We start from the raw sequence: 10,253 nt of genomic DNA, 5'->3' as shown, positions 1-10,253 counted from the left end.
CACAAAAAGATACTTAAGTGTTAGAAACGTTTATTTGCCCAAAAAAAAAAAAAAAAAAAAAAAGTGGGAGGAGTGGAGTTAAAAACAAGGCTCAATTTCAGCTAATGCTGTACCACGATCACAGGTCGGACATAAAAAACAAAACAAACAAACAAAACAACACCAACCAAAAACCCACCAAAACCCCCAATGGTCCTGGCAATGTCAGAAGATTAGCTTCAGTGTTAGATTCCAGAGCTTACAGAAGAGTGAGAGGCTGCTTGCTACTCCATGGTCATTCTAAAGGGAAGGAGGTGCGGCGGGTAGGCAGGGAGAAGGAAAGCAAGATAAGAGGGGCTCCACTGTACAGGAAAAGGGGGGTGCCAGCATACTCCTTACCTAGGGCTGCTCAGAGGCTGAGAATATGAGGAGCAGAGCGAAAGGCTACAGAGACTAGTATCAGGAAGGAAGAAAAGTCAACACAGAAGAATTAAGAAAGAAAACATAGTTGGTCACAAACTCCTTTGTTTACTGAAACATGAAGCAATGGAAACATCCCGGCAAAGGGGACCGCGCTGAGCAAGCTCTCATATATGACCGCAGCCCGAGGGTTCAGTCCGCAATTATCCTACCTGAAAGAGAGCACAACACAAGAGGCTTACACAGTGCCAGGGGAGCAGCTCGGCTCCGAGTACAAGGGCCCTGGTCCCGTCCTGTATTCCAGGGGGAGAAAAAAAACAAAGAACAAAACAAAACCACATCAGTGTGGATCAAACTGCTACCACGTAATTACCTGGGAATCTACTAAGCACTATATAGCAATCTACTTATAGCTATCCACAGGACAGCATGCAGTCTATCTGGAAGACTGCTGTGGTGGCGATAAAGACATCTTTCTGATTTTCTTCCCCATCTTTTAGGCAAGTCAAGCCCTGTGACACAGGGCTACTGCTGCTGCAACAAAGGGCATACCAATATTCCATTACCAAGAACCACAATTGAATTTTGGGGTCCAAGAATAGCAGAAGACTCCCAGATCTCAAAAATGGTCAACTGCACTATTCTGCATTTGTTTCATTTTTATCTTTCATAGTCCACCAGTTTCCAGAAATGACAATCCCAAAGGGCAGGGTACCAAGGAGTGGTCATTCACCCATCTCCAACACACCTACATGTCCTAACTGTCATAGATTTAGAGCCATTAACTCCAGTACTTTCCCTAACTGGCCAAATCTCCCTTTCCAAATCAAAAGAAATCACTCCTAAAATTTTCTACTACTTCCATTGATGATGGGAACTCCAGACACCAATGGTTGGGGGGAAAAAAAAGTTAACTCACACCAAGTTCCTCTACTTATTACAGACAAGGGCCAAATCTCGGTCTTGATCTGTGCCAATCGACTTCAAAAGTTGTGATGCTCTTGGATCAGTTCTGCTAGAGCGAGACCCGGATTTGGCTCCCCAACAGTTGTGGAGTATCTCATCCTGGCAGCCTCATTAACATCAGGCTCCTGGGACTGCAACCAACTCAGGGTTATTCAGTCCGTTGGAGGTTCATACCTGGAAGGTAAGTTTCTTTAAAAGTCATCACTAAAAAGAGGTTAGTTCAACAACCACTGCTCATAGTCAAAAAAAATCACTTAAAAGTACCCTCACAGTACTCTTTCAAACACCACAATGTACTAATTTAATGTTTAACTTTGAAACATATTTGAGAGAAACGTGTCATCTGATAGATGATACCATCTTACTTCAGAGGCATATCTTACTTTGTGGTAGATCCAGCTGCAAAATGACAAACCATCCAAGTTGTAAGATCGTGCAATATACACATGAGCACACGCTGCTGCCAGTGGTTTCAGGAGATGCCGGGTCTTGCCGTCACGGTCATATAGGATGTAACTACGACAGGTTCACACCATATTTGTTTTTCACTTTACAAAAAGGGGCAAATTCCCATAGTTTGTTTTCTTTTACACACGAACCAAAGGGATCCGTTGGGAATCCTTGACACCTAGTGGTAAACTACTGGGCATCCAATTCAAGCAATGCTCAATTTCAAGGTATGAGAAAAACCGTGAGAATATAGTGGTTCTGAGCCATTTCCACTCAGATAAGAGGTTTATCAGTCTCTCTAATAACTGCTAATTATTTTAGCCATTCCAACACCTTTGGTATGAAATGAAAAATGAAATTTTCAGGGTCACCACAAGTGGAATTTTATACACCTCAGAAGATTACCAGCTTATCTAATTCATTAAGTGCTTCTCCCTTAAACAAAAATTGCTAAAAGAAATGGAAAGCCTCAGGCTCTAAATGATAGCATCACAGGCTACAAAGAAGGGCACATGCCAAACAGGTACTCCGAATTACCGATAAAGAAGGGACTCCATGGGACAGGCATGAAAACAATCAGGTTTCAAGCGAGCTCTCAACTGAACCACCTAAACTTTATAGGACTTTCTTTGGCTTACAGACGTATGATGTAAGACTAGCTTTCTATGATAAAGGCTAATGACCCAAGAAGCAAATTTATTAACAAACTGGAAGTCTCAAGTTAAAATTCTCCATTACTAACTCCTGAACCCAAGGATTTTTATAGTGCAAGGAGAACGGGTTTTGGAATCAGCCAGACCTGACTGAATCTTCACTCTACCTCTCGATTACCAAATGACTCTGTACAAAATACTTAACCTCTACAAGCCTTACTTCTCTCACCTGTAATAGAGAAAGAAGACCTCAAAGGCTTACCGTGTAGATTAAATAATACAATGTACACAGAGCACACGCAACAAATGTTAGTTCCCTTATCTACTGGTCTGAAACCCAGATCTGCTCACACCTGACTAAAGAACAAGATGCTCACTAACAAATTGAGTACGCTGTTATTCTCTCAGAAGGAATAAATTGGTTGGAGTCACACAAAAAAACTTCAACAGGCCAAATGAACCTCTGGGTTAGGCTGAAGAAATATTTAAGACTATTAATTGTACCTTTTGGATACTGTCCCGACAGCAAGCAGGTTGCTCTAGCCTCTATCAAGCACGGGTCTCTTTCAGGAGAACTAAATAGAACCATAACCACTCCCACCCCACTCTCACCTCCAGTCTTTAAAAGGCTGAGTACCGCGCTCGGTCCACGTACTGCTCCCGTTCGTACCGAGCCATGTCATACAGAGAACTCCGCACAGCTGCCGACGCCTGAGACAGCTCACTCTCTGGCCCATAACCGTAGCCCTCTCCAACCGTGGGGAGCACAGCTGCGGTGCGGCGCAGGGGGCTCCTGTCTCTTCCGTAATAGGCGGGCGTGGTGGCAGCAGCAGCGGCCATAGCAGCCGAGGTGGCAGCAGCGCCTGAGGTCGCCAATAGGTGTCTGTCATAGGGATCGACAGAAGTGGAGTTGAGGTGACTGGTCACAGCTGGATTCTGGACCTGCGGCAGATGGGACATGGTCTGCTCTGCATAGTTGTACGCGGAGGCTGCTGCCGCCGCCGCCACCGCTTCGTAAGAGCGGACCCGGTAACGCTTATAGTAGTCAAGTGCTCCGTAGGCATCGCTGTAATACACGGACTCCCCGTAGGCCGTGCTGTAAGGCGCGCGAACCGCTCCGTACTGGTCGCTGTACTGCTCGGCGAAGTCCGCCACACGACCCGTGCGGTCTACTGGGCACTCTTTGGACCAGTGCCCCTCTTTCCCGCACCGATAGCAGCCGCTCTGGTCTCCCATCCCGGGCGCAGTCCGCAGCCGGCTGGTGGACAACTGCACGTGCATTCGCTTGCCTTGAGGAAACAGATGTAAGAAGATTCATCAAAATTCATTACCCTTCCCTATCCTTCCCCAAATGCAAGCGAACTAGGTGGCATGAGACACACATGCACTCCTGTGAACCTATTTCAGCAGTTGCCTCCAAAGGACATTGAAACGAAGTTTTAATATATATGAGAGCTAGAAAACATGAGCCCTCAGAGACCAGTCAATGTTTTCCACTTAGCCCGGCCGTACACCAGACTTCCTCCTACTTCTCTCTCCACAACTTTCCTGCCCTCACCCCCGCAGAAACTGAGGAAGTTTCCACTTCACTGCCAGGACTGTTAGTAACAGGATTCAAAACCTGCCGTTACTTCCTAGTCAGATATCCAACACAACCAGAGTTCTGCAGGATTTGGAAAGCACCTTACCAGCCTCCACTGATGACCACTCACGGGCACGTAGGGCCGGAGCGTTCACTGCGGCTTAGAAATCGCAGCGACCTTCTCTCCAGCTTCTTTCTTCCAGCCATTTCGGCACGTGTCACCAGAGGGCGCTCGAGGTGGAGTGCACAAATCATAGCTGGCTCACCAGCTGCTTCTCCAGCACCCGTTGCATTTATGAGACCCTCCAGATTCCAACCCCACTCCCACTTTTGTCAGCAAGGGTGAATCCATACCTACTGTGGAAAACTACTTGAACACCAATAAAAATTAGATCTTGAAACAGTGCCAGTTTCTTAGGGGCAATATGCTGTTCCCTCTGGTCCCAGGTAATGGGATGATCAACATTTCATCCTGCCCGAAAGTCTGATATTCTTTCTAGCAGGTTAGGAAAATGCAGCCTCTGGGCAACACAGGAACAAGCCACACCTGCACTTCCAGGAACGACCAGCACCGAAGAACAGCTAAGAGAAGAACCGCTCTTTGCCCAGGGCTTGTGTCACCAAACCCAGGGACCCTCACTGATGAAAGCATCCAAGGTACTATCAACGTGGTTTGGGAAAAGGATTATTCTTGGCATTAACTTTGTCCCAAACTCCATTAAGACTTTGGAGAGCAAGCCAGTGTTTTCTGACTGTAGCAAAAGGCAGCCAGTCCAGAATGTAGGGACCAGTGGGGCCGAGTGTCCCGCCCTGGAAGGGCTGCCCACAACAGACCCGCCCACCACGATCAGCAAGTTGCCCTCTCTCTAACAGAGCTTGTTCTGGATGCGGCCTCGCACACCCCCATCCTGCTGGAAAGAGCCCGATCCAGGACGGCAGCCAGAACAGAGCCATGCACTGAGCCTGAGTGGGGAGCAGGTTAGTGTAGTCGTATCACTGTAATCAAACTCATTTTTGCCAAAACGGCTAAGATTTCTACCACACCAGTTCTTAGTACTTGCCTTTTTTAAGCAGAAACCAAGGTGCTGAGGCTTTTTACCTCCAGCTGCTAATACAGAGGCAGCATTCACCATGACCACTGATAAGAGCCAACAAATACCAAACGGGAGAAACTCTCAGTAAGTGGATGTAGTCACATTTTTTCTGAAACTGAAATACTCCCAACTCTTCGAAGTTATTAAAGGCCACGACGCTAACTCTTCTCAGGATATTTTTGCTTCAGTTTCTCTCTCACATGTCAAAACCACATCCATTGCCATCGAGTCAATTCCAACTCAGAGTTCCCTAAAATTTACAAGAGAGGATGACAAGGTTGCTTGGCTTTCGCACATGCAGGGTGACATTAAGTCCAATTCTGAAGTCAGAGTGACTATGCCAACCTAAAAGGCAGTCAATCCAGAGACACAGAAGTCCATTTTCAAGGGGCAAAAAATCCAATTAAACCTTGTACTTGTTTACTCCTGTAGATTCTGGGTTTGTTTTTACAGAAACAAAGTTCAGTGATTTTTTTCCTTGATGTCTGTTACTAAATCTAATCTTCACTCCTGACTTTTCTGTATTTAGACAGTGGGGAATCATAAGCTTATGTGACCACCTGTGGCAAAATCTATCTGTCGTAGTTATGAAAAACATGCTGGTAAAAAAGTTTTTACCTAGAATTAAAAGATCTTTACTAGATATGGTAGGTTCCTTCCCCACCCCCACCCCGCCCCAATCATCTTTCCAGTGATATTAACTGGGGTTTTAATTTTAATTTCCTAAAGTTCTTATAACAATTGAAATATACTTGGACTCATTATCTTAAGGAATCAAGCCACAGAAGAGGGAAAGAAGATTAAATTTCACCACCCTACTACACGTGGAGAGGCTAAAAGCCTAAAGATTTTCTGAGATCTCCAAAAGTTACTGAAATCTGCTGCCAGCACTTTGCAGAAAACCAGCCCAATAAAACTGTTTTCTTCTGAAGCTGCAACAGAAAAGAGTATTAAAATGCTGAGAGAGGTGAGAAACTTCGGGCCCCAGCTTCTGAGCTCCCATCCCAGTGCCAGGGCCCAGAGAAGGCTGGGGAGGGGTGGGGGCGGGCAGTGATACAAAGCTGTGCTCCATGTAAGGCTTCTTCACACAGGGAACAAGAGCCCCCTGAATGCTTACACACCGTTCCCAACTCAGCTGCCCAAACTGTTACCTGGGAACAGCTGCTTTCGGGCCTTCCAACGCACATCATTTGCTAATTCAATAGCAGTTCAATTCACTGGTGCTTGTGGGGAGGAAAGAGATCCAGAAAGACCCAGGTAAACCCAGACTCTGGTGCTTCCATTTCCAAGTCACAACGTAGAAGACAAAATGGTGATCATAACATACAGAAATAAAGGTTTCGAAAGATGCCCAGAGGCACACTTCAGAGGCCACCTTCATTAGTGGGAGGTGATGGAAAAGGCTTTAAACTGAAAAAATGTGACAAACCGGTATCTAGACTGTATTTTGTATACAACTGCAACTTATTACCCAATGCTCAACTTTCTCTTGTCATCTGGGAAGTATGCGTTGGTCATAAAATGCCTCTAACTCAGCGCAGAGCGCTCTCTCCAGAGAAGCCACACTAAGGATATGCAAATTAAATGCAGGATTTTTCTTTTCCAATTCAGTTTACTGCCTATGCTGAGGAAGTAATGACGTTTTTAAAAACCTCATGGATCAGTTCGCTACTTAGATATATATCCACTTCCTGAAGTAATTAAACTTGTTGCATTAAAACACAGGCTCCCCCTTCCCAAGCTACTCCCGTCAATGAGCTTAACTCATTTTCCTTTTGGAAACCCTGGTGGTGTAGTGGTTAAGAGCTATGCATACTTTTTTCCTTTTATCCAATGGTATATTAAAAAGGTAAGGCCATGTTTGTACCTAACTTTAAGCGCATTTTGTTTACACTTTGCCTGTTAAGAGAGAATCCGTCTTCCCTCTTCTCCATTGTTCATTTAGGATCTCCCCCTTGCCCCCCGCCAACTGAAAATACTGCAGAACCATTTTTAAAGCTACCTGGAGTGCAACACCATTCCAAAATAATACCAGTAATAACGAAGTAAGTGAATACACAGGGAAGGCTGAACTGTCACAGTTTATATAACTTTCTAACCATAAGGGAAGCACTCACTGTGCACACAGCACTCACCTGTCATCGTATAGTGCCGTCATTGTCAAAACCCTTCCACGCCTATTGCCTTATTCTAGCCCCACTACCATCCTGTGAGGGAGGCACCAGGAATTGGTACCTCTACTTTGTAAGTGGGGAAAATGAAACAGAGGTTAAATCACTCGTCCAAAGTCATACGACCAGTGAAGTTGCAAGTATCTACAACTCTGCCCTTTTCTCCAAAGAGGAGCTCAAAGTCAGGGCACCAGAGCTGCAGCCCGAGGTGCTGGGTGGTGCCCCTCTCCGTATCTCAACTACCTGCAAACTTTCTAACCCTTTTCTGGCCATATTTCCTCTACTCCCACCGTTACTTCTTTTCTCAGTTTAGCCGAAGGCCCTTATGTACTTCTTAAGAACCCTTCAGTGGCACTCAGGGCAAAAACATTGTTGACTTACATACCAGAAAAGTGATGTGAATGTGTGGTCCGAAATGATACTGTCAACAGAAAACTTGCAGAGTAGTGGTGTCCAAAAGAACTTTCTAGGATGATAGAAATGTTCTGTCTCTGCGCTAATATGGTTGCCACTAGCCTCATGTGGCTACTGAGTGCTTGAAATGTGGCCAGTACAAGGGAGGAACAGAATCTTAAATTTCATGTACCTTAGTTCCATGTGGCTAGTGGTAACCATGTTTTCAGCACAGTTCTAGCGGGTCTTCAGATGATCTCGTGTGGTATTAATGACAACACAGGTACCTTTGTTATGGACGTAAAGTACATGACCCGCTTTCTGGCGCCCTGCTGGGATCTCCACAGCAGCACCACCATAATTCCCACTCAGTCTAATCTTATAGGAAATACCTCTTTTCTCCTGAAGTGTTGCTTTTTCCCCCAGGGTTAATTCATAGCAGGCGGAGAAGAGTCTAGGGCGTTTTTCTCCTTGCACTGTTTGTATAGTCCCCAAGAAGGAGCAAATGTGAACACCCACAAAATACACCCAGAAATCCAGATTCACCACTCAAATGTATACCATAAGGCTTCTCCTGGACGTCTCTTTTCCTCTTTCTACCACTACATATGCCCCCAGCATTTAACCCCTCAGACAGAAATCTGCCAGTCCTGACAAAAGCAGCAGGAGAGCCACAAGCCTCCATCCTCCCTTCTCCAGGGAGGGACTTATTTGCTAGGGCAGATTAAACTCCCAACAGCGCACCATGAAGGAAGCCCACGGGATAAAGTAACCCCCAATGTGTGATTCTAAGCAGTTGTTGAGGAGTGTCTTAGCAAACCTGAGAGCAGAAGCGTTTGCTTCCCCGAGTAAACTGTAGCAGCAGCAAATACGTTGCTGTTGTTCACTGTGATCAGGTCGATTCTGACTCTTAGTGACCCTAAGTGCTAGAGCTGCTAACCAAAGGGTCGGCAGTTCGAATCCGCCAGGCGCTCCTTGGAAGCTCTATGGGGCAGTCCTACTCTGTCCTACAGGGTCGCTATGAGTCGGAATCGGCTCGACGGCACTGGGTTTTTTGGGAAGCAGGGGAGAACTGCTCCGTGGGGTTTTCAAGGCTGTGATCTTTTGGAAGCAGATCACCAGCCCTTACTTCCGCGGCGCCTCTGGGTGGGTCTGAGCTGCCAGCTTTTCACGTAGTAGTCCAGCAGCTTAACCATCTGTGCCATCCAGGGCCTCACGTAGTAAACGTAACACTCTCTACTGTTTCCAGCTAAAACAGAACGAAAGAGATCAGCCCACCAACCCCAGAGTCTCGTGTTCTCTGCTCTTGTCTTCAGCCAAACCCCACCCCGCTCTGCCACCCAGGCCCCAGAGCAGTTCACCTTGGAACTCTGTGTTGTCAAGGCCCCTGATGGCCTCAACTGCATCCTCTGCCCGCTCCATGTGTACGAAGGCGTAATCCTTCACGATGTCACATTCGATGACAGGACCATACTCCTCAAACTTGGCCCGAAGCTCTTGGTTGGTACAAGTGGGGCTGATGTTGCCCACGTGTAACTTGGTTGAAGCTTTGCTCTTATTCTTGCTGGCTTCCACGTTGATGTTCACCCCGTGCAGCTTGTAGTGGTGCAGGTTGCGTATGGCATCCTCGGCCGCCGTCTTGTCCTCTATGTGCACAAAGCCGTAGTTCTTAATGATGTCGCATTCCAGCACCTTCCCATACTGCTCGAAGAGCGAGCGGATCTCCTGCTCTGTGGCCTCCCGGGGCAGGTTTCCGATGAACAGCTTCACCATCCTGACAACAGCCTGGGAGAGAAGACACAAAACTTCAAAAGTTGGGGGTGGCACCAGAAATTTCAGAGCAGTGCATTTTAGTTTAATCATTCTGAGAAGTTCTTGGCGCTTTCAAGACCCTCGCACAGGCGTCCATTAGTCTTTTTCAACAGAGGGAAAAAGGTCTGTTCCTGTGGAGCAGCACGAGCTGAGTTTGACAGATGCAAACAAAAGGTCGGAGGTCATCTCCGTAGAATGAGGCACATTTAAGTAACAGGTTTAGCTGTCTCCTGTCGTAATCTTTTTGGGGGGTGGGGAGAGGGGAAAGGCCAAGCAGAAGGCGAGAGACACAGGTCTGAGCGTCCCCGGTAACAAGATTTTGGAGGGAAATCTGTGTACCGCTCCTCCGCACGTTATCACCGTTCAAGACAGTCTACGAACGAAGAGCCGCCCTTTGGGTCCAACCCGGGACCCCGCAGCGGTCCGACCTCCAGCCCCTCAGCCCCAACAAAGGCTCCAGCCGACCCCCGCCCCGCCTCCTCCAGCTGGACCCGCCTCCTCCAGCTGTCTCCCCGGACCTCCCGCTGCAAGAAGTGAACCCCAAAGCCTGGGCCGTGCCGCTCCGCGGGAGTCCCGGCCCGGCCCGCCCCCGGGCTCTCCACACCCCCACAAGACCCGCCTCGTACCTCCGGGTGGCGGCGGCGCTGGCGGCGGCTCCCGCGTCAGAGCGAACCCTTCAAAATGGCGACGGCCGCTCGAGCCTCGGCGCCACCGGGCCCTTTCTCGCGCGCCG

General features: G+C 47.5%; 1 protein-coding gene across 5 annotated transcripts; it reads right to left on the bottom strand.

Annotated features, from left to right (window-relative positions):
- Positions 1 to 48: 48 nt before the first annotated feature.
- LOC100676082 (RNA-binding protein 4B) lies at positions 49 to 10,253 on the bottom strand. 5 transcript variants are annotated; one of them, XR_010322393.1, is made up of 4 exons: positions 10,147 to 10,253; positions 9,070 to 9,493; positions 1,319 to 3,757; positions 49 to 692 (listed from the first exon to the last, which is right to left on the bottom strand). XR_010322393.1 is itself a non-coding variant. In XM_023559556.2 (4 exons), the coding sequence occupies exons 2-3, from the start codon at positions 9,479 to 9,481 to the stop codon at positions 3,090 to 3,092; spliced, it is 1,080 nt and encodes a 359-aa protein (XP_023415324.1). In that variant the 5' UTR covers positions 9,482 to 9,493; positions 10,147 to 10,253; the 3' UTR covers positions 50 to 1,539; positions 3,081 to 3,089. The 5 variants fall into 5 exon arrangements, 3 of the variants coding, with proteins under 3 accessions (XP_064143805.1, XP_023415324.1, XP_003419604.1); XR_010322394.1 differs by having other exon boundaries at positions 50 to 611; XM_023559556.2 differs by having other exon boundaries at positions 50 to 1,539; positions 3,081 to 3,757.

This window comes from Loxodonta africana, chromosome 7, assembly GCF_030014295.1.
Source record: "Loxodonta africana isolate mLoxAfr1 chromosome 7, mLoxAfr1.hap2, whole genome shotgun sequence".
In the NCBI taxonomy this organism is placed as follows: Eukaryota; Metazoa; Chordata; class Mammalia; order Proboscidea; family Elephantidae; genus Loxodonta; species Loxodonta africana.
The sequence above is the reverse complement of the archived record's forward strand: the minus strand, read 5'-3'. Positions and strand labels throughout refer to the sequence as shown.